Source organism: Schistocerca cancellata, chromosome 3, assembly GCF_023864275.1.
Source record: "Schistocerca cancellata isolate TAMUIC-IGC-003103 chromosome 3, iqSchCanc2.1, whole genome shotgun sequence".
NCBI lineage: Eukaryota > Metazoa > Arthropoda > Insecta > Orthoptera > Acrididae > Schistocerca > Schistocerca cancellata.
Window position 1 is genome coordinate 378,362,995 of NC_064628.1, and position 25,776 is coordinate 378,388,770.

The window sequence follows — 25,776 nt, forward strand, 5'->3', positions numbered from 1 at the left end:
CGAAAAACTGGATTTAATAACTGTGCTTTAGTGATTCTGCCCTCGATAACATCACCGTTTTTACGGCGCAGTGAAGGTATTGATTGCGTCTTGCTACGGGTGCGCTTTACTTACCACCAGTCTGTTTGGATTTTCTGCCAGATTTCGAGACAGAGTATCGGCATGGAAACTATTAAAAGAACCGCGCATTGAAGTTCGCGCTTAAGTTCGATCTTCCGTAAAACCTTGCCAATTTTGGGGATTTTGCGTTCCTTTAAATTTGGCATGCTTTTTATTTGGGTTTTGCAATAGTGTTCTGAGCTTTCTTGTGCAATTGACCTATTTTGCTCAGCAAACGACATTTCGGAACTGTACAGAATTCCTTCTAGAGGTGAAGAAACACGTCATCAACCTGCATGCTTTGCCTACAGCACCCAGGATCTCACGGTCGAACGGCGCGAACTGAGTTTGTCTGATGAATCTACATCTACATACATACTTGACAAGCCACCGTATGGTGTACGGCAGAGAGTACCATGTTATAGTCATTTCCTTTCCTGTTGCATTCGCAAATGAAGCGAGAGAAAAACGACAGTCTAGAGCCTTCACGTGAGCCCAACATTCTCTTATCTTGATTTTCTGGTCCTTACGCGAAATGTACGTTGGTGGCAGTAGAATCGTTCTTCAGTCAGCCGCAAATGCCGATTATCCAAATTTTCTTAATAGTGTTTCCCTCCAAGGATTCCCATTTGAGCTCAGGAAGCTTCTCTGTAACATACGCATGTTGATCAAACTGGCGTTACAAATCTATCAGCACGCTTTTGAGTTGCTTCCATGTCTTCCTGTAATCCGACCTGGTGGAGGTACTAAGCATGCGAGCAAAGCCAAGAACGGGTCGCACAACTGTACAAGTGTCCTACAAGCGGTCTGTTTTGTAAATGAGCCACACTTTCCTAAAACTCTCCCAGTAAATCGAACACGACCATTCCTCTTCCCTATTACTATGCTGATTTTTATAGAGGAGATTTACGTTCTTCGAAAACCCCATACTACTTGAATACAAAACATGTTTCACAATTCCACAAGAAATTGATATCAGCGATGTGCACTTCTTCGACGATGCTTCCTTTCCCAACCTTCAGTTATGTTCTTTGTTCCAGCGAGCTATGATAAGTTACGGCTGGATGGGGACTAAATTCATTGCATAACCTCTGTAGAACGTAGCAGGCATCTCACGCGATCCATCTCCATACGCAGCGCACAATAACTGCCTTCGAAATTTGCTCAGTTTTGCTGATGCAGATGAAAAGCGAGGCCAGACACAATGGAATTCTAGTGACAGGCTCCGCGGTGCTAATTGACCGATGGGGAGGTCGTCGCCACACGTCGATCGGCTGGCGTTGATTAGAAACGACAAGAGCCGATGTTCGAGCGACGCTGGCGCCAGGTGGGCTGGCGCGCCACTAGCAGTCGCATTTATTCGAGGAATGCGGCCGAGGCCGTCGGTAATTACCTTCCGCGGCCTCATTTCATTACAGCTGAAGCGCGAGATGGGCGAACGATGTATTATCGTTAGCGATGCCAGCCACACCCGGGCACCTTCTGTTCCCGTTCCAGTTCTGTCAGCCGCGTGCGTGCGGCTAGGCCGACAAATCTGTGGTTACGGCGCCGAGCACTGTTTAGCGGTTGCCGTCTCGTGTATCTTCGAAATTCTGAAGCTAGCAGGGATAAAGTGCTGGAAGTGAAAGGTTACATACAACTTGTAGAGGAACCAGACTAGAGCTACGAGAGTCGAAGGACATGAAAGGAAAGCAGCGGCTGAGAAGGGGTTATTCAATCTGTACACTGAGGAAGCAGTAAAGGAAACCAGGGAGAACGTTGGAGAGCGAGAGAAATGAAAACGTTGAGGTTGACCCATGCTACTGTAATTCTGTCAGACATATAAAAGGGCTTGGAAGAGCGATTGAACGGAATGGATAGTGTATTCAAGACAGTTGGTAAGATGAACATCAACAAAAGGAAAACAAGGGCAATGGAATTTTATCGAATTACGAGTTCTGGAGTGGAACTCTATTAGTTCGGTTAAACGTTTGTCTTAGCGCCAGTCGCTGCTACGGGATTTCATAGCTTAAGGCAAGTGCAAAACAGCGACTATCGTTACCTCAGATGTTTTAATCTAATTCTAGATCCAGACATAGTATCAACGCGAAAGATCGTAACTACACGGAGAACTTATAGTCTCCTCTTAATTTCAATAGATTTTCAACTGTTGTTATGGGGAAATAAGCTAAACGAGCACCATCCAGTTGCGGTGATAGTGGTACAGGGTGTCCATAACTTTATCCACCGGTCAGGCAGTCTAACGTAACATTTTGATGCTTCCACTAGGAAGTCTGGAGTTACGTTTCGGCACTGGAATTTCGTCTGTTTAACTCTCGGAATGAATGGATGGAGAAGTGACATACGTACGTGTTTCATTTGGCCGCAAAAAATATTTAAACTTCGAAGAAAATTACTTGATAATTACGTACTGAGAACTGTGGGTGCTATGTAATGAAAGACTGAACGACTGACACTGGTAACATCTGAAAAGTGTCGCTTGTACCCTGTATAAATTAGCTGCGATTTCATTACATATCCGCTGCACTTCGCAGTCGCCCCCACGAATGCGCCAAAATTGGAGAAGGAAGAGCATTAACGCGTCGTTAATGGAGCTCGGAATGACCTGACTTCGAAGGGTTTATTACTGTTGAAACTTCTTTATTATTTGCTTACGGCAGGAGGATTTTAATTAAAACCGTGTCCTAAGAAATGAATTTTCTTGCAGACCATGTTTGTCCTCTTTGCTTTATCTTCAGGTCTTTGTTCCTGCTCCGTCTGCTCGGAAAAAAAAGTCATAAGTAGTGGCAGTGTTGCTGATGGTTCGTTCCACATGAAATACCGAATTCTATAAAGAGATCTAAAAAGAAAACTACTCGAGTGAAAGCCGGCCCAAAAGAGGAGTTGGCATTCACTGGTCTACAGATCGTTGAGGATGTTGATAGAATCTTGATATCTGACCTCCGTTTCTCTTTTCCGGAACCAAGAAGCTTACCAGAGTCGGTTTGGATAATACATGATAAGTGAACCTATTATTCACTAAAAGGTGGTCCAAAAATGAAAAAAAGTCTATGTCGGACTTGCTCACTAAGGGAGCTGCGGGATAACTCTCACAGCCAGTTGTGTAGCGAAAATGGCTTTTTACAGCACTGTAATGATTTTTGGGCTACGTCTGTCTTTGTGTAACCGAATAAAGCGTTTCGCCGTAATATAGTGTGGCATTTTCAGTGGGAGTATGTGTTGCTGTTGTGCTGCATGTGTGTTTGCTGTTCTGTTGATGAACCTGTTCTTCTCTGACAGAACTAAGAATACTTATTAGTAGTGCACACAAATTGCACATACTGATTTCCACCATGTGAAAGGTTCTATTTTATTTTCCCTCTTTTCTTAATAGTTCACATCCAGATATCATGCACGAATTGAGGCACAACGGTTAATAGAGTAGGCGTGCTGCCTTAGGAAAACGCAGTGACCACCTTGTAAATTATTTCATTTTCGGGTTCCACAAATTGTATCATTGCTATTTTCGACTTATTACCAAGTCGCCAGCAGATAGTATGAACGCGGAACATAGGAACTGAGCGGGCCCAGAGAGGCACTCAGTATGTAAACGCCCCTCTGGTCTTGGTCAGTGGACAATTCACTATTTAACCTATTCGTGCCATTTGCTGGTGACTTGGCAATAAGTCGAAACCTGGCCTGAAGCTGAAATACAGAGTGATTCAGAAGGAAAAGTAATTATTTTAGGAGGTGGTAGTGTAGATTAATTCGAATAGGATAGTGCACATAAGTGTCCAGCTTTTATTGGTTCGAAAGATACAGATGTTAGAATAAAACTCAAACAAATATTCACAGAAGGTGTTGAGCAAAGGCAAATGATTAAGTTCAGAGTTGATTTTCACAATTTCGACCTCCGGCTTCAATATAAATTTCGAATTCTCTTTACAAAGCAGTGTAGCTCTTCTGAGTTCGTCTTGAAGTCCTTTTATGGGGACGGTACTATTCATAACCCAGACGATCAATTCATCTCTTGTATTTACGTTTTCTTTGTAGACTTTGCGGTCCGCCCCCGTTAGCTGAGTGGTCAGCGTGGCGGAATGCCACGCCTAAGAGCCCGGGTTCGATTCCCGGCTGAGACAGGAGATTTTCTCCGTTCAGGCACTGGGTGTTGTGTTGTCCTCATCATCTCCGACGCGCAAGTCGCCCAATGTGGCGTCGAATGCAATAAGTACTTACCCTCGGCGGCCGAAATTCCCCGGATGGGGAACTCCCGGCACACAATGCCGTGCGCTCATTTCCATTTTTTGTAGACTTTGCTTTTCGACCATCCCCACAAGCAAAAATCCGAAGGGGTAAGGTCCCGGGACCATGACGGCCAAGGAACGTGGGAAATTCACCCGATCCCTTTTCCAAGGGGAATTTTAGGTTTGGATGATGACGACTAGAATGTTCAGGTACCTCATCACGCTGGAAGGAATACCTATCCTAGTAGCCAAAGGGGCCTCTGCCAGTAATGCTGGAAGATCTTTTCAGGAAAATCTAAATAACGGGGTCACGTACGACGACTCGACAACACATCAGTCCCAATCAACTGACTTTCTATCATACTACACGACAGATTTCCACAGAAGAGTTTTTGAAAACGTGTTTTTGCCGTAACTCACTTTGTCACCAGTCGATGTCGCTACTACGACTTTTGTACGCTGAAAACGGCCTGCGAGGTGCCACTGATATGTCTGTGCCAACAGGGGGAGGGGAGCGAGAGGCTAGTTCAGACAAAAAGTACCAGGCACGAGTACACGTAAATATTACAACTAGTGAAATACACTGGCAGCTGACAAAGAAAGTGAAGGACCCTGATGGAGAGAAGGAAACGAAATGAAACTTCACGGGTTGAGAGGATTCAAAATGCCTCTAAGCACCATGGGACTTAGCATGTGAGGTGATCAGTCTCCTAGACTTAGAACTACTTAAAACTAACTAACCTAAGGACATCACACACATCCATGCCCGAGGCAGGATTCGAACCTGCGACCGTAGCAGCAGCGCGGTTCCGGACTGAAGCGCCTAGAACCGCTAGGCCACAGCGGCCGGCAGTTGAGACGATACGTAATGTTCTTTCAGTGATCACAAAATCGAGTCTTGTTTACAAAGATCTTGGCAGTAGGAACCCACTCATGAGTAAGACGTTCCACTCTGATTTGCATCCATGTACACTGTTTCGGTTGAGTAGCCGGTTCATCCTCTCCTGAGTCAGCTGGACACCGATTCTTGTAACTGGTTCTTGATATCCTGGATACTGGCAGTAGGACGGAGTTGACGTTCAATTTGGAAATTTGTGGTAAGTTCCTATGGGACCAAAGTGCTGAGGTCATCGGTCCCTAGGCTTACACACTACTTAATCTAACTTTAACTTACGCTAAGGACAACACACACACCCATGACCGAGGGAGAACTCGAACCTCCGACGGGGTGGAGCCGCGCGAGGCGTGACAAGGCACCCCAGACCCGCACGGCTACCCTGCGCGGCTTGACGTTCAAGTTGAGCCAACTCTTGTTCTATCGGGTACAGATCGTGGGATCTTGCTGGCCACGATAGTACCTCAACATCACGCGGACAGTTCGTAGAAACACGTGTCGTGCGTGGAAAAATATCGTCCTCTTGGAAAATATCAGCAGTATACTTTCGCATGTAAGATAGCATGTAAAGACGCAGGATGTTCGTGACGTATCGTTGTGCCGTCAGAGTTCCCTGAGGCACTGCCAGCCATGACCTGAAGTCATACCCCGTGACTCCACACAACGACGCCTGCAGTAACACCGCCGGGGTTCTCCAAGACACAGGGAGAACGGGACCACACGCCAGTTTTGGTAATTTCGCGAGATGTCTCCGTGAGGAAGGGCAACTTGTCTGATTCTTCCCGAAAAGGACTCTCTCGAAATTTCAACAGTAAAACTCTCCGTCATATACAACGCCTCTCTTCTAGCGTCTGCAACTGGAGTTTGATTTCTATAACACGCTCGCACCGATAAAACCAACTCCTGCCCAAAAGTGCCGCTCTTCGTTGTGCATTCTCTACCTCTCCTATCAGTCGTATCTGGCAATGGAGGGGATAGTGCTACGACTAACATGCACGAATTGGGGTGGGAATCATTAAGACAAAGGCATTTTTCGCCGCAGCAGAACCTTTTCATGAAATTTCAATCACCAACTCCCTCCTCAGAGTGTGAAAATATTGTTGGCGCCCACCTACATAGGAAGAAATGATCATAATAAAATAAGAGAAATCAGAGCTTCCACGGAGTTAGGTGTTTGTTTTTACCGCGCCGTGTTCGAGAGAGGAACGGCAGTGAAATGGCTTAAAGGTTGTTAGCTGAACGCTCTGCTAGGCACTTCGTTGTCAACTGGAGAATAATCACGTAGATGTCACCAAGGTTCGCACTAGATTTGTAATTGGATTCCGGACTTCCTTGCAGACAGAACTCAACACGTCATTCTCAAAGGAAACAAATCGATAGAAGTGCTATTTTAGAAGTACTTGATGGGAGTGTTTTTACAAAAAATGGTTCAAATGGCTCTGAGCACTATGGGACTAACTTTTGAGGTCATCAGTCCCCTAGAAGTTAGAACTACTTAAACCTAACTAACCTAAGGACATCACACACACCCATGCCCGAGGCAGGATTCGAACCTGTGACCGTAGCGGTCGCGCGGTTCCAGACTGTAGCGCCTAGAACCACTCGGCCACACCAGCCGGCTATTGTTTACAATTAACAACAATGATCTAGGGAGAATGTTAAGGAAATGTAATTCATTTGGTTTAAACGTGGCTGAAAACGTACATCATGTAATAAAAACAGTACATAGCTAATTTCTGTCTGGCACTGTAAACAATAGCAGCTTTCTGTAAACAGATGTTACATACTATCACGCATTTTTGAACTCTGTGAGACCAATCTTTAGCCACCTCACAGACTGCATGTGTAGCTGCCACCATTTCTGTTAGGAGCGTCTAGTTGGACGCGTTCGCACAGGGTGGAGTCACAAGAAAATCCTCCCTTCTTCAGGCTGGTCTCGCACCTAACAACTCGACAGTAGCTCGTTGAGCGCTTTGCATGTCGGCCGCCTTTCTTCGTCGCCGTAAGGTAAGTTCTTCGTTGATACCATCCATTCTGTCATGTTGTAGTCTCTGTTAGGACGGGACTTCCGTCTGAATGCTGAAGGCTGTTCAGTGAGGGCTTCTGCAGTATGGAGGAAACTTCGTTTTTATTTGAGTCGGGCAGTTGCTGTGAGTATTTATGCGCTAAAAACACTCGGTTGGCCAATTCTCGAGTAACGTTTATCCATCTAGAGTAAAGTTTATCCATCTATAAATCTTGCAGATCTCTTAGCAGAGACACAGAACATGGAACCGAGAGCCGCGAGTTACATCACGGAATCGTGGAGTCAGCGAGAGAGCTCACACATCAGTCGGAGACGCTTTGTAAAAATGGCTCTGAGCACTATGGGACTTAACATCTATGGTCATCAGTCCCCTAGAACTTAGAACTACTTAAACCTAACTAACCTAAGGACATCACACACATCCATGCTCGAAGCAGGATTCGAACCTGCGACCGTAGCAGTCGCGCGGCAGACGCTTTGTAACACGGAGAGATTTACTGTTGAAATTCCAATCGGAGAAATTAGAGCTCATAAGAACATGGAGGAGGAACAGAAGTATCCTCCACCACACACTGTCAGACGGTTTGCTGAATGTAGATGTAGACGTAGAGCACAGCTGAACGAAGTCATTCACCAGTTGATGTGTCATATTCTATATGATACATCAACTAGTAATTCTGCAGCGGGCTAATTGCCTATTATAACTGTAGTCGCATACTAAATTACACTACTGGTCATTAAAAATGCTACACCACGAAGATGACGTGCTACAGACGCGAAATTTAACCGACAGGAAGAAGATGCTGTGATATGCAAATGATTAGCTTTTCAGAGCATTCACACAAGGTTGGCGCCGGTGGCGACACCTATAACGTGCTGACATGAGGAAAGTTTCCAACCGATTTCTCATACACAAACAGCAGTTGAGCGACGTTGCCTGGTAAAACGTTGTTGTGATGCCTTTTGTAAGGAGGAGAAATGCGTACCATCACATTTCCGACTTTGATAAAGGTCGGATTGTAGCCCATCGCGATTGCGGTTTATCGTATCGCGCAATTGCTGCTCGCGTTGGTCCAGATCCAATGACTGTTAGCAGAATATGGAATCGATGGGTTCAGGAGGGTAATACGGAACGCCGTGCTGGATCCCAACGGCCTCGTATCACTAGCAGTCGTGATGACAGGCATCTTATCAGCATGGCTTCAACAGATTGTGCACGCACGTTTCGATCCCTGATTCAACAGATGGGGACGTTTGCAAGACAATAACCATCAGCACGAGCAGTTCGACGACGTTTACAGCAGCATGGACTATCAGCTCGGAGACCATGGCTGCTCTTACCCTTGACGCTTCATCACAGATAGGAGTTCCTGCGATGGTGTACTCAACGACGAACCTGGGTGCACGAATGGCAAAACGTGATTTTTTCGGATGAATCCAGGTTCTGTTTACAGCATCACGATAGTCGCATCCGTGTTTGGCGACATCGCGGTGAACGCACATTGGTAGCATGTATTCGTCATCGCCATTGGTTAAACGTCTCGGTCACCTCTTTTTCGCATTGATTGCACTTTGAACGGGGGACGTTAAATTTCAGATGTGTTGCGACCCGTGGCTCTACCCTTCATTCGACCCCTGCGAAACCCTACATTTCAGCATTGTAGTGCACGACCGTATGTTGCAGGTCCTGTACAGGCCTTTCTGGATACAGAAAATGTTCGACTGCTGCCCTGGCCAGCACATTCTCCAGATCTCTCACCAACTGAAAATGTCTGGTTAATGGTGGCCGAGCAACTGGCTCGTCACAATACGCCAGTCACTACTCTTGGTGAACTGTGGTATCGTGTTGAAGCTCCACGGGCAGCTGTACCTGTACACGCAATCCAAGCTCCGTTTGACTCAATGCTCAGGCGTATCAAGGCCATTATTACCGTCAGAGCTGGTTGTTCTGGGTACTGATTTCTCAGGATCTATTCACCCAAATTGCGTGAAAATGTAATTGCAGGTCAGTTCTAGTATAATATATTTGTCCAATGAATACACGTTTATCATTTGCATTCCTTCTTGGTGTAGCAATTTTAATGGCCAGTAGTGTATATGACTCTTGCTAGACAATTCTGGGAAACATCGGTCAACTTAACTATTACATGTAAGATATAAAACGAAGGACGAACAAGTTCTGTGGACGTCATTACACCTTCTCGGTGTTTCTTCTGTTGATTGCTCTAAATAGTGAGGTGCACTGATTGGCTATATTCACAAGCGCTGACTCGTCCCCTTTTCGAACGCTTGTTTTCAGTCGATGGCGTAGTGGGATTACCACACTGAAGCCCGTTAACCAATTTTATGAATAATTCTGCTCCTTGGGAACTGTAAAATACCGAAAGCACCTTTGTTTTGATGACCGTCGCGTACTGTTTAGCGCTGGTTCAAATAAACTCCAGTAACGAGTGGAAGAAAGTAATAAAACCTGTTCCAAATTCCACTGGGTGACAAAAGTTATGTGATTCCTCCCAATATCTTGAAGGACCTCCTTTCATGCGGCGTAGTGAAGCAGCTCGATGTGGCGTGGAAGTCTCTTGAAGAAATGCTGAGCCGTCCATAATTGCGAAAGTGTTGCCGGTGCAGGATTTTGTGCACGAACTGACCTCTCGATTAAGTCCCACAAATTTTCGGTAGGATTAATATCTGGCAATCTATTTGGCCAAATCATTCGTTCGAATTCTCCAGAATATTGTTCAAACCAATCGCGACCAATTGTAGGCCGGTGACACGGCGCATTGTCAACGTTAACAATTAGATCGCTGTTTGCTGCAACTGGTGTCCAAGTAGTCGAACATAACGATGTCCAGTCAATGATCTGTTCAGCTGCACCAGAGGACCCAATCCATTCCATGTAAACACAGTACACACCATTATGGAGCCACCACCAGCTTGCACAGAGTTTTGTTGACAATTGAGTCCGTGGCTTTGTGGAGTGTGAATCACACTCGAACCCCACAACCAGCACCTACCAACTGAAATCGGGACTCATGTGACCAACCACGGTTTTCCAGTCGTCTAGATTTCAACCGATATGGTCACGAACCCCGGAGAGGCGCTGCAGGCGATGACATAATGTTAGCAAAGGCACTCGCGTCGTTCCTCTGCTGCCGTAGCCCATTAACGCCAAATTTCACCGCATTGCACTCGTGGATACGTTCGTCGTACGTCCCACATTGATCTCTGCGGTTGTTTCGCGCAGTGATGATTGTCTTTTAGTACTGGCAACTCTCGACAAACGCCGCTGCTCTCCGTCGTTAAATGAAGGCCGCCGGCCACTGCATGGTTTGTGCTGAGAGATAACACCCGATTCCCGAAATGGGATGTCCCATGCGTCTAGCTCCAACTGCCATTCAGCGTTCAAAGTCTGTTAATTCCCGTCGTGCGGTCATAGTCACGTCATACACCTTTCCACATGAATCACGTGAGTACAAATCACAGCTTCGTCAATGCACCGTCCTTTTATACCTTGTGTACGTCATACTACGGTTCTTTGTATATGTGCATGTCTCTATCCCATTACTTCTGTCACCTCAGTGTTTTAAGACTAGAACGTTGTCAAATCAACAACGAAAAGGGTGTAATATTTATTAACAATGAAAACATAGAACCGGTTGATATTTTGTACTCGGATCAGTTAAAGACTACGACAGAACGGACTGTTTAAGAAATACACAGAAGAATCCTAATAGATTGGAAAGCGGATAAACTAAACAGGTGCTTCCAAACTAACAGAAAAGGAAAGTTCATCTTTCGGGAGTATTACCAGTGCAGTGTAACGTATATTTAATGCGACAAAAGGATAGCTATAGGTTTCTTTAGAGCAATGGAGAGATGCATACTGTTAATTACAAGAAGAGAAAGAATAACGTGCAAATGATCCATGTACAGAATGGAGTGGATGGCGTAATCAGCCACTCGAATGGATGGTGGATGGGGTAGAGAAGGTTTTTGTTGGTACGTAAAGACTGAGGAACGGACTAATGCAACGCGGGTGATTAGGTTGGGCTGGGTTAAGTTAGGCTAGGTTAGGTTAGATTGGCTAAGGATGGATACTTATAACTGACTATTGTAGTGGAGAAAAGAGTCTACTGCGGGTTTTTATTCAGCAGTTGACGAGGATGATCAAGAATATGATGATGCCAATATTGACATTACTTCTCTCATGCCTCTGCTGCAAATAAAACTCCTGTTATCACTAATATAAAGACGAAGCTATTTTTGGTTGTCTCAAGGAAGGAAGGAACATTAGTGTCTAACGGCCCGCCGGCAACAACGTCATTACAGACGGAGCACAAGCTCGGATTAGGAAACGTTGGGGATGGAAATCGGCCGCTCCCCTTTCAGGGGAATCACCTTGGTGTGACTCTTTAACCATATGGTATTTGCTTTAAGTGATTTAGAGAAATCACAGAGAACTTATATCTGGATGGCCGGACCCGAATTTGAACCGTTGTCCTCTCGAATGCGAGTCCAATGTGCTGACCACTGCGTCACATCGGTCAGTTTTGTTTACCGGATCAAAGTATACTCAGTAGCAGCGTTAAAACTCAAGTACTGGTCGTGTAGTACAAATAAGTGTCTTGTCACAGGAGACTACGTCTAATCGAAAGACTCAAATCAGCTGACACCAGTCGCTCTCCTGTATGTCTCGAAGTCATTGTCTCTCTATGCAGTTATAAGTCTAGCTTATTACATCAGCATAAACAGCTGTTGGTTAAGAATTTTCAACAATCTGCAGAAATTTCAACTCCACCCCATTTTAACTCAGCAATGTGAAAATTGCATCAAAATATTCGAGGAATGAGAAATAAAATTAATGAATTAATTATCTGCATTGATGAATTAGAGTCCTCAAACCCAGCTGACATAATCTGCCTTACTGAACATCATGTGATCACTGGTATAGAACTTTTAAGTCTTACAGGATTTAGGTTAGCATCTCACTTATGTAGAGCAGAAATGGAGAAAGGAGGAGTTTCCACATTCATCAGGAACTGTCATAAATTTAAGAACATAGACATTCATAAGTTTTGCCTAGAACAGCATATGGAAGCATTTGCAACAGAAGTAGAATATCATAAAAAATCCTTCACATTATTAAGTGTATATCGAGCACCTGCAGGTAACTTGAAGCTGTACTGGCCTAATAACAGCCAAAAACAAAGAAATAGTGGTTGCTGGTGACTTCAATGCAGATTTCCTTAAAGACTCTCCCAATAAAAATTTGAGTTAGTAACAATATCATTCAACTTAATTCCCACTGTAAGGTTCCCCACTAGGGTAGCCAATTGGTCACAAACAGCCATTGATAATAACATCTTTACAGAAAAGTCTAATGAACAGAATTATATTACAAAACCAATAGTCAATAGCCTCTCAGACCATGACATGCAGTTCCTTCTGTTAAATGTTAATACTGAACAGGATATAAAATCTGTTACATCTGAGCTCAAGAGGGTAATCAATAAACCAAAATTGACTATTTTAGGACACTCCTCAAGGACATTTACAGTGCTAATGGCAGGTACCTTGTAAAACAAAAAGAAAACTGTATCTGTCAATCCGAAACAGTTCTAATGTTGATGCTATAGCACAATACAATAAATACTGCAAAATGTAAAGACTGCAATATGGACATCAAAGCAAATACATTACAAGGAAAAGATAGTCATATCAGGTAACAAAATATAGATCATATGGGATATAGTGAAGGAGGAGACCGGTAGAACCAGACATGAAGAGGGACAAATACCATTAAGAGTAAATGATACATTGGTGACAGATGTGTATATTGTTACAGAACTTTTTAACAAAGATTTTATAACTATTACTGAAAAGATCGGGTTGTCAGGTTCTGTAGATGCTGCCATGGGATACCTCAGACCAGACATTTCCCCTCGCTACCCCAGCAGAAGTAATGTCCATCACAAAATCTTTAAAATCAAAAACACCTAGTGGCTATAATGAAATATCAACAAAGTTAATTAAAGAATGCGATTCTGAGTTAAGTAACATATGAAGCCATCTGTATAACCAGTCGTTTATCAGTGGAATATGTCCTGAATGGTTGAATGTATGCTGAAGTTAAGTCACTATTAAAGAAGGGAAATTAAGAAATAGCGTCAAATTTCCGTCAAATTTAACTTTCTCCAGCATTCTCAAAAATTTTAGAAAAAGTAATGTTCAATCGGCTTTATAACCATCTTATCACAAATAACATACTGTCAAAGTCGCAGTTCAGATTTCTAAAGAGTTCTGATATTGAGAAAGCTATCTACACTAACAGTGAAAATGTACTTAATCCATTAGACAAAATATTGCAGGCAACTGATATATTTTGTGATCTGTCAGAGACATTTGACTGTGTAAATCACAATAACCTTATAAGTAAATTAGAATATTATGGTGTAACAGGAAATGCTGCAAAATGGTTCAAATCTTATATATCTGGCAGGAAACAAAGGGTGTTATTTGGAAACAGACATGTATTAATCTATCCAATTGGGAATTAATTACATGTGGAGTCCCACAAGGTTCCATCTTAGGGCCCTTACCTTTTCTTGTATATATCAATGACATTTCATCAGTAACATTACCAGATGCCAAGTTTGTTTTGTTTGCCGATGATACAAACATTGCAATAAATAGCAAATCAAGTGTAGTCATAGAAAGATCGGCTAATAAAATATTTGTGGACATTAATCACTTGTTCATAGCCAATTCTTTGTCACTAAACTTTGAAAAAACACACTACATGCAGTTCAGAACTTGTAAGGGGTGTCCCACGAGTATATGTCTAACATATGGTGACAAGCAGATAGAAGAAGTAGACAGTGTTAAATTCTTGGGATTACAGCTTGATAATAAATTCAACTGGGAGGAGCACACCACAGAACTATTGAAGCGTCTAAACAAATCTCTATTTGCAATGCGAATTCTGTCAGACATAGGGGATACAAAAATGAAAAAGCTGGCATACTATGCTTACTTCCACTCCATAATGTCTTATGGGATTATTTTTTGGGGTAATTCATCAAGCCAAGCTAAAGTTTTCCAGGCACAAAAACGTGCAGTAAGAGTTATATGTGGTGTGAACTCAAGAACATCCTGCAGAGGTCTGTTTAGGGAACTACGGACGCTACTGCTTCCCAATATATTTATTCCTTAATGAATTTGCCATTAAAAATACATCATTTTTTCACGCCAACAGATCAGTTCATGGAATCAATACTATAAATAAGAATAATTTTCACAAGGATTTAAAGACACTTACTCTAGTTTAAAAAGATGTGCATTATTCAGGAAAACACATTTTCAATAACTTGCCAGCAGCCATAAAAAGCTTAACAACCAATGAAATTCAGTTTAAGAGAAACCTAAAGGATTTATTGGTGGCCTACTCCTACTCCATTGATGAATTTCTCAGTAGAACCAACTGATTTGTGTCTGTGTCTGTGTCTTGTCTGTGTCTGTATGTGTGTGTGTGTGTGTGTGTGTGTGTGTGTGTGTGTGTGGAGTGTGTGTAAAGTACGGTCTAATCTCTGCACCATTTCAGTGCAGTGATGTGTGCGCTGTAAATAATATTGTAGTGGTTCTATTATGTGTTTATTACCTTATAATTAAAAAACCATTTTTAAATTAAATTCAGTGCATTAATGCGATCTTAGTACATGAGTGTTGTAAAATGATGCTTTCATATAGTGTTCATTAAAAAAATAAATAAATAAAATAAAATGACGATCATTCCACTTGGGACCTGTGGAAGGTACATTAGCTTATATGTTTTAGTTCTAAATATTTGTCATGTATTATTATTTTTCTGACATGTTCTACATCTTGGAGGATCTGCTCACTGCAGATCAATTGGAATCAAAGTAAATCTAATCTAATCTAATCCTGGCCACCTGCACACACACCCCCCCCCCGTCCACCCTCCCCCACAACCACCACCGTCGCCACCACAGCACCCGCCGACAAGCAAACCAAAGCTGAACTGTCCTGCGTATATTCTTGCATAAAGCATGTGTTCAATGATTCACGGTGTAGCTGTTAACATAGGTCTTCTCTGAATAAACAGAGAAGAAAATTACCGCACAGTAAGTAGGTGGAACGAATAGTCACGGACAAAATAAAAGGCTGTTACCCAAGTAGCTGACTATGCGGTGGGTGCTCACAGGACTTCCTTAGATTAGGCGGCTTTCCATGCAGTCCATGTGACGAAAGGTGTAGGGAACCCGGAACTGTCAGTTAAAACCCAAAAATTCCATCCTAAAAAGAGGCGTGTTAAAATCCTAATGACTATCTGCCGAAACATTCGCAACAAAGTGCCAGGGGTCTTAGCTGCTCCTTAACAGCAGTGGAGTACACATAATTCAAAGTACAGAGACCCGTTTAAATCTGAAATTGACAGCTGTCAGATTTTTTGGGAAAATTTAAGCGTTTATTGAAACGATACGCTTATGGTAAACGGAGGTGGTGTATTTGTCGCGTTAGACAGATCAACAGATATAGGAAGTGAAGCTCGATGCGAGATTGTCTCGGTGAAACTCAGTATCAAGGATGGGGACAAATCGAAGACGATGATTGTTTGTATCAACATGACGAAACACTCTGTCGCAAAGCAGCATATGTGAGGCAATGGCTTGTGGACAGTAGCGTTCCTGAAACGGACTAGCCTGCCCAGAGTCCGGACCTGAACCCAGTGGAAAACCCTTGAGATGCGTTCCAACATTGACTGCGCTCCTTACCTCAGCGTCCAACATCGCTGCTTTCTCTGGTTTCGGCTCTTGAGCGAGAATGGGCTGCTATGCCTGCACAGATATCGAGACACCTCACTGAAAGTGTCCCTGCCTGAGCTTGAGCCATCAAAAAGGCGAACCACATATTAATGTCCACTAATAGGTGTCTAGGTACTTCTGTTCAGCTAGTGTAGTTGAGGCAGTTAAGTCTATTGTTTGCAATAATATTGGTGGCAGTTCTGTGTAGTCGGAAACTTCACTAACTGGAGAGATCAGTCACGAGAGAGCTGGAGAACGTGCTAGCCAGGACAACACTCGAATACCCTGTATATCAGGACAGCACAGGGAGCATGCAATCTTGCGTTATCTTGCCGAAAGATCTTGTCCCACTGACCTCGAAGATAGAGCACAGCCACCGACCTTAAGACATCAGAACTGTTATAGCTGCTGTTCGAATTACCATCTATGGGAAACAGAGGTGATTGTTTTGCATATGTAGTGACACCTGATACCGTCATCACTCCAGATGCTGGGCCAGTATGACAGTCAAAAACGCATGCTGGCAAAGTTCGTTCTCATTGGAGCTAGGGCGTACGTTATTGGTGATGGCGTTTGGAGAACTGGGACTCATCTGAAAAGACAGTGTGGTGCTACTTCCTTGTCCAGTGTTGTCGTTGGGCACACCAATGTCGTGATGCCTATTTTTTATTTATTTATTGCTCCGTGGGACCAAATTAAGGAGAAGTCTCCATGGTCATGGAACGAGTCAATACATGAAATTATAACACGATAGTAGAAACAGATAAAATGAAACATAAAAAACATATTCAGGCAACAAGTCGTAAGTTTAAATAAAGGAAATCAATAATGTAACACTGGAATTTGCTTAATTTTTTAGCTCTTCCACGATTTCCTCGGCAGAGTAGAAGGAGTGAGCCATGAGGAAACTCTTCAGTTTAGACTTAAAAGAGTTTGGGCTACTGCTAAGATTTTTGAGTTCTTGTGGTAGCTTATTGAGAATGGATGCAGCAGAATACTGCACTCCTTTCTGCACAAGAGTCAAGGAAGTGCATTCCACATGCAGATTTGATTTCTGCCTAGTATTAACTGACTGAAAGCTGCTAACTCTTGGGAACAGGCTAATACTGCTAACAACAAACGACATTAAAGAAAATATGTACTGTGAGGGCAATGTCAGAATTCCCAGACTATTGAATAGGAGTCGACAAGAGGTTCTCGAACTTACACCACATATAGCTCGAACTGCCCGTTTTTGAGCCAAAAATACCCTCTTTGAATCAGAAGAATTACCCCAAAAAATAATACCATACGACATAAGCGTATGAAAATATGCGAAGTAGACTACTTTTCGTGTTGAACTGTCACTTATTTCAGATACTGTTCTAATGGTAAATAAAGCAGCATTTAGTTTCTGAACAAGATCCTGGACATGGGCTTTCCACAACAGTTTACTATCTATCCGAACGCCTAGGAACTTGAACTGTTCCGTCTCGCTTATAATATGCCCATTCTGTCTGATCAAAATATCGGTTCTTGTTGAATTGTGAATCAGAAACTGTAAAAACTGAGTCTTACTGTGATTTAGCACCAAATTATTTTCCACAAGCCATGAACTTATTTCATGAACTACATTATTTTATACTGTTTCAATATTACACACAAGATCCTTCACTACCAGGCTGGTGTCATCAGCAAACAGAAATATTTTTGAATCATCTGTAATACTAGAAGGCATATCATTTATATAAATAAGAAACAGCAGTGGCCCCAGCACCGACTCTTGGGGAACGCCCCACTTAACAGTGCCCCATTGACACTGAACATCACAACCACTCTCAATATTGCGGAGAAATACTTTCTGCTTTCTGTTCTTAAAGTAAGAGGCAAACCAATTGTAAGCTACTCCCCTTACTCCATAATGGTCCAACTTCTGCAGTAATATTTTGTGGTCAACACAGTCAAAAGCCATCGTTAAATCAAAGAAAATACCTAACGTTCGCAACCTTTTATTTAATCCATCCAAAACCTCACAGAGAAAAGAGAATATAGCATTTTCAGTTGTTAAACCATTTCTAAAACCAAACTGTACATTTGACAGCAAATTATGTGAATTTAAGTGTTCCAGTAACCTTGTATATACAACCTTCTCGATAACTTTAGCAAACACCGATGGCATAGAAATAGGCCTAAAATTGTCAACATTATCCCTGTCTCCCTTTTTATAAAGTGGCTTCACTATCGAGTACTTTAATCGGTCAGGAAACCGACCAGTCCTAAAGGAAAAGTTACAGATATGGCTAAGTACTGGGCTAACATACATAGAACAATACTTCAGTATTCTGCTAGATACCCCGTCATATCCATGAGAGTTCTTGGTCTTTAGTGATTTAATTATTAACTCAATCTCCCTCTTGTCAGTATCATGGAGGAGCATTTCGGGTAACAGTCTCGGAACACTTTTTTCTAAGAGCGCTATATGATTCCCTGTTGGGACTAGGTTTCTATTTAGTTCACCTGCTATATTCAGAAAGTGATTATTAAATACTGTACATATATGCGACTTATCAGTAACACGGACATTCCCACTACGCACTGATTCTATATCCTTGACCTGTCTCTGCAGACCAGCCACTTCCTTTACGACTGACCATATGGTTTTAATTTTATCCTGAGACTTAGCTATTCTGTCTGCATACCACATACTTTTTGCCTTCCTAATAACATTTTTAAGCACCTTACAATACTGTTTGTAATGGGCTGCTGCATTTAGATTTTGCCTATTTCGAACGTTTTGATATAATTGCCACTTTGTTCTACAAGATATTCTTATCCCTCTAGTCAGCCACCCAGGCTGCCTGGTTGTGCTAGGACCCTCTTTTGAACGTTCTAACGGAAAGCAACTTTCAAAGAGCACGAGAAAAGTCTTCAAAAAAGTATTATATTTATCATCTACTGTATCAGCGCTATAAACATCTTGCCACTCTTGTTCCTTGATAAGGTTTAAAAAGGTCTCTACAGCAACTGGATCAGCTTTCCTAAACAGTTAATAACTATATTTAACATGTGTTGCAGCACAAAAATCTTTTAGAGTTAAAATTTGTGCATCATGATCTGAAAGGCCATTCACCTTTTTGCTAACAGCATGCCCTTCTAGTAATGAGGAATGAACAAAAATGTTGTCTATGGTTGTTCTACTGTTCCCTTGCACTCTCGTTCGAAAGAATACGGTTTGCATAAGATGATATGAATTAAGGAGGTCTACCAGCATCCTTTTCCTTGCACAATCACTTGTACAATTAATGTTGAAGTCACCACATATAACTAACTTTTTGTATTTCCTATAAAGTGAACCAAAAACCTTCTCTAACTTTAGCAAAAATGTTGTGAAATCGGAGTCTGGGGATCTATAAATAACAACAGTTAGAAGTTTAGCTCCATTAAATTTAACCACACCTGCACAACATTCAAACACCTTTTCAGTGCAATACTTTGAAACATCAATTGACTCAAATGGGATGCCGTTTTTCACATACATGGCTACTCCCCCACACCGCAAAGAGCTCCTAGGAAAGCTGCCAGCCAACATGTAGCCTGGTAAAGGAAGCCTCTGAATTATCTCCTTATTTAAGAAGTGTTCAGATATACCAATAATTTCAGAGTCCACATCTATAAGCAGTTCACTAACTTTATCTCTAATTCCTTGTATATTTTGATGAAATATACTAATTCCCTCATTACTCGGATACCTAAGCTTTGTCAAAAGTGGTTCCTTTGTTAGAGAGACTTCCCTTAAGCAGGAATACCTATCAGCTGACTTCAATCTAAAATAGGTGCAGCTCTAACACCCACTACTGCAGGAATTTTCCCATGAGTGATCCCCCCCCCCCTTATGCTGTCACCTATAAGCTTCGCCAACCTCCCCTTCCCATACCTGTTGAGGTGCAGGCCATGTCTAGTGAACCCCGTCCTGCTGATAGACTCCACCGACACTACTGAAATGTGACCTATGCTTTCTGTCATCAGCGCGCCCCCAAGACTCATGTTGTTACGCCTGACGGCTGTATTAAGATGAGGCCGATGGTGACGCTGAAACAGTTACACGAAATGCACATTCGTGTTGCCAGTCTGAGTGGCTATCTTTTCCAGGTCACCATCTATGTCATACTCCCCATCCCTATCAATACTATTACCAGCCCCACCCACAATCACTACCGGATCCTCTTTGGTAAAATCCCTACATAACCCCCCTATGTTAATCACCTGAGCCAATCCTGCATTAGGCTTCACAATGTTGGTGACCTGGTAGTCACTCCCCAACACTTCCTGCAACTGTTGGCCTACACCTCTGCCATGAGATCCACCTAACAGCAGAACCTTCTTCCTCTTCGACTTTGCAACTGTCCTAGCCACCGTAACTGCTGAGGTCTGCTGCATACTTCCTACATCTACAGCTACTAGAGATTCCTCTCCACTAGACTCTGACAGTTGGTCATATCTATTGCAAACACCAATAGTAAAACTATCTGAAAATCTTCTTCTCCTAGCAGATCTCTTGCCAACAGCCAGCTCCCATCCCCCAACCCCCTTCTCCCTCCTCATCCTATCTAGCTCCTTCTGTGCGTTTTTCAACTGCACCTGAAGGGCACAGATCTTACGCTCCTGCTCCTCTATCAACTTACTCTTGCTACTTAACCTGCAGTTCCAGGAGAGGATCTCACCATAATGCCCACTGGCTTCCCCACTGCATTCCCCCCAGTGAAAATACCTAGAACACGTCCCACACCGCAATCCACTACTCACGAACCTACGGCAAAGCCCACACTTCTCACTCATGGTAAAATTTTACACTTATTGAAACAAGAAAACTACTTTATCTAAATTCCCCTACTACAGTAAGAAGATGTTAAAAACCTGACTACAATAATCACAAACTTACTCTACAAGGGAAGTAACTACTATTATTAACAGTATTAATCAACAACAAAAGACTAATACAGAAAGAGAATCAAACGTCTAATGACACACTAACGAAACTCAAAACAGTTCCCAAAAGGTTCTTCAGCAGAAAACACCAAGAACATCGGTTGAAGACTACTAAAGTTACTAAATAAACCAGTATACACACACAATTAATTAGTACTTAGCTTTCGATGCTCCGCTACAGCTGCAACTGGTCAGCGCGGAATTTAAACACTGGTAAGAGGTTAAGTTGCTCGATATGAAACACTCACAAATATCAGGTCACAACACAAGAAAGGCAGAGGTGAATGAAGAAACCACTAATAAATCACTTATGTAGTAAATATTATCACAAAAACCGTTGAAATATGTATCTGAAACTTCAAATATATAAAAACTTAGAGAGCGATCTCACACGCAGGCACTTGCTTATGACGTCAAACCAAAGACCTGTGGCATTCCATATGTTGCCACACTGTCCCTGTGAAAATTTGACCTGCTGCAAATAAGCCCGTTTCCTGACACGAGACATCTGATGTGGCTTAGGATCCTGCACAGACGAGTGAACAGCATCTCTGCCCTCTCAGGCGCTAGTCGCGTGCCGGTCGCGGTGGCCGAGCTGTTGTAGGCGCTTCGGTCCGGAACCGAGTGACTGCTATGTTCGCAGGTTCAAATCATGCCTCGGGCATGGATGTGTGTGATGTCCTTAGGATAGTTCGCCGGCCGGAGTGGCCGAGCGGTTCTAGGCGCTTCAGTCTGGAACAGAGCGAGCGCTACGGTCGCAGGTTCGAACCCTGCCTCGGGTATGGATGTCTGTGATGTCTTTAGGTTAGTTAGCTTTAAGTAGTTCTAAGCTCTAGGGGACTGATGACCTCCGCTGTTATCTCCCATAGTGCTCAGAGCCATTTGAACCATTTTTTTGAGCTAGTCGCATGGGGCCATTGTAATCCTGTACCGTGTTCGGCATGACCCTCCTCTATCCATCGAATCCTTAGCAGTATCGCCACCAACTCAAGCAGCGATATCACGGAACGATAAACCACAGTCTCGATAGTCCACCCAGCTAGGTGGCGCAGTGGTTAGCACACTGGACTTGCATTCGGGAGGACGACGGTTCAATCCCGCGTCCGGCCATCCTGATTTAGGTTTTCCTGGATTTCCCTAACTCACTCCAGGCAAATGCCGGGATGGTTCCTTTGAAAGGGCACGGCCGACTTCCTTCCTCGTCCTTCCCTAATCGGATGAGACCGATGACCTCGCTGTTTGGTCACTTCCCCCAAACAATCCAATCCAATATAAATCTCAATAGTCCACAGTCCAGCCACTAGCGTATTCCGTTCCTGTCACCATCTACTCACTAACGAATCACATTCAGATGTGATTCTTGAATAATGATAGCTGCCACGTAATTTTGCCTTCTATGCAGCATGTAGATGGCATCAGCACTACCTACCTACTTTGTGAGGTTGCGATGAAACGCTGATATCTGCATATTCGAGCACGTAGTACGCTTCGTGCCAATCTTATGTCTGTTGTCCCGGCAGCCATTAAGCCGTGGCCTGTAGTGACGGTGTTGTGGTTTGCAGATGGGGCAGCGGACTCGGCAGAGGACGGCGAGTCCGGGCCGCCGCTGGTGCTGCTGCCTGGGGGCGAGAAGCGCGCCGCGGATGACGGCGGCCGCCTGATGCTGGGGCTCGGTAAGCGAGGCGGCGACCGCTACACGCCATACATTAGCGTAGGTGCGTACACCGCCGCCAGCCGGCAGCCGCAGCGCAGCCGCAGCCAGCGCCACGGCGAAGTGGCTCCTCACTCACCGGACGACGCGCGCTACCTACTTTGTCTGCCCGCTGCTCCCCCTTCACACTCGACCGAGGCAAGCAAAGTGCAGAAAAACTCACCATACCACCTCGGGTCTCCTCTCAGCGCCTGCCTTCGAACTGGAATTGTTGTTGTGGTCTTCAGTCCTGAGACTGGTTTGATGCAGCTCTCCATGCTACTCTATCCTGTGCAAGCTTCTTCATCTCCCAGTACCTACTGCAACCTACAGCCTTCTGTATTCATTTCTTGGTCTTCCTCTACGATTTTTACCCTCCACACTGCCTCCAATACTAAATTGGTGATCCCTACATGACTCAGAACATGTCCTACCAATCCACCCCTTCTTCTACTCAAGTTGTGCTACAAACTCCTCTTCTCCCCAATTCTATTCAATACCTCCTCATTAGTTATGTGATCTACCCATCTAATCTTCAGCATTCTTTTGTAGCACCACATTTCGAAAACTTCTATTCTCTTCTTGTCCAAACTATTTATCGACCATGTTTCACTTCCATAAATGGCTACACTCCATACAAATACTTTCAGAAATTACTTCCTGACACTTAAATCTATATTCGATGTTAACAAATTTCTCTTCTTGAGAAACGCTTTCCTTGCCATTGCCATTTTACATTTTATATCCTCTCTACTTCGACCATTATCAGTTATTTTGCTTCCCAAATAGCAAAACTCCTTTACTACTTTAAGTGTCTCATTTCCTAATCTAATTCCCTCAGCATCACCCGACTTAATGCGACTACATTCCATTATCTTCGTTTTGCTTTTGTTGATGTTCATCTTATATCGCCCTTTCAAGACACTGTCCATTCCGTTCAACTGCTCTTCCAAGTCCTTTGCTGTCTCTGACAGAATTACAATGTCATCGGCGAACCTCAAAATTTTTATTTGTTCTCATGGATTTTAATATCTACTCCGAATTTTTCTTTTGTTTCCTTTATTGCTTGCTCAATATACAAATTGAATAACATTGGGGATAGGCTACAACCCTGTCTCACTCCCTTCCCAACCACTGCTTCCCTATCATGTCCCTCGACTCCTATAACTGCCATCTGGTTTCTGTACAAATTGTAAATTATGATATTCTTCTTGAAGTCTGAGGGTATTTCGCCTGTCTCATACATCTTGCTCACCATATGGTAGAGTTTTGTCAGGACTGGCTCTCCCAATGCTGTCAGTAGTTCTAATGAAATGTTGTCTACTCCCGGGGCCTTGTTTCGACTTAGGTCTTTCAGTGCTCTGTCAGACACTTCATGCAGTATCATATCTTCTTCTTATTTGAAACGGAGGATGGTTCGATGCGGCTGCCACGAATTCCTCTCTTGTGGCAACCTTCTCATCTCAGAGTAGCATTTGGACCCCACGTCCTCAATTATTTATTGGATACATTCCACTCTCTGTCTGCCCCAATAATTTGTACCATCTAATGCCCCCTCTAGTACTATGGAACTTATACCCCAGATTTCTTAACATATGTCCCATTATCCCATCTTCTTGTTTGTGTTTTCCGTATGTTCCTTTCTCCATTTCCCATCGATTCTGCAGAGAGAACCTCTACATTACTTACCTTACCAACCCACTTAATTATCAAGACACTTCTACAGCACTATATCTCAAACACTTCCATTCTCTTCTTATCTGGTTTCCCCATAGACGATGATACACTACCATATAATGCTGTGCTCCAACGTGCCTTCTCTAAAATTTCTTCCTCAGATTAGGTAGATGTTTGATACTAGGAGAAATCGATTGGCCAGGAATGCTCTCTTTGCCTTTGCTAGTTCGCTTTATGTCCTCCATCATGTGTTATTTTGCTTCTGGGGTTGCAAAATTCCTTAACTTCGTCTACTTCAGGGTCACTAATTTTAAGAACAAGCTTATAGCTAAATCTCATTACACCGACTCCTGATAACTTTGGTCTTTCTCTAGTTTACGCTCAGTCCATACCTTGTACTCATTATACTGTTCATTCCATTCAACACATCCTGTAATTCTTTTATACTTTCGCTGAGAATATCAATGACATGAGCTAATCCTGTCATTGATGTTCTTTCACCCTGGATTTTAATCCCATTTATTCCTTCTACTTCCATCACTGCTTCTTTAATGTATATGTTGAACAGCAAGTATGAAAGACTACATCCTTGTCTTTGTTACATGGCCGTTTTCCCGGAAAAAGTCACGTAATGTATGCAGATTCATATTAAGAGACCTATTTGATTGCAATTTTTAATGAAAGCTGAGGGTTAAGATAGACAGCAGCGCTAGTGATTGTCGGTAACTATCTGAAGCCATCTTACTCTTCTTTTGCTCTTGAGTCGAGTTAGCATGCCTTGCAGAAGTGAGAGAACTTTGAAAGCATTTTCAGCAGTGGAAAATGTACACAGGACGCCAGGGACATTACAGTCGGCTTGCACCCCTAGAGCCAATGCGCTGAAGGCTTCCTGACGGAAAGGCGAGGATCAATAGCCACCTGCCACTGGTCATGCTTTTGTAGTGCCACGCTGGGATGTCAAGCTTCGTTCTGGAGGAGCATATATACACTACTGGTCATTAAAATTGCTACACCAAAAAGAAATGCAGACGATAAACGGGTATTCATTGGACAAATAAATTATACTAGAACTGACATGTGATTACATTTTCACGCAAATTAGGTGCATAGATCCTGAAAAATCAGTACCCAGAACAAACCACCTCTGGCCGTAATAACGGCCTTTATACGCCTGAGCATTGAGTCAAACAGAGATTGGATGGCGTGTACAGGTACAGCTGCCCATGCAGGTTCAACACGATACAACAGTTCGTCAAAAGTAATGACTGGCGTATTACGACGAGCCAGTTGCTCGGCCACCATTGACCAGACGTTTTCAATTGGCGAGAGATCTGGAGAATGTGCTGGCCAAGGGAGCAGTCGAACACTTTCTGTATCCA

The 25,776-nt window shown here is 43.2% G+C and overlaps 1 protein-coding gene across 2 annotated transcripts in view; it reads left to right on the forward strand.

Moving 5' to 3' along the window:
* The window catches only part of LOC126176717 (uncharacterized), a 188,196-nt gene that overhangs the window by 110,750 nt on the left and 51,670 nt on the right, over positions 1–25,776 (forward strand). Inside the window, exon 2 of one of the 2 annotated variants that reach the window (XM_049923884.1) lies at positions 22,593–22,745. In XM_049923884.1, the coding sequence (XP_049779841.1) occupies positions 22,593–22,745 (153 nt within the window). The remainder of the gene's footprint in view (positions 1–22,592; positions 22,746–25,776) is intronic. The other variant, XM_049923885.1, reaches the window with a different exon arrangement.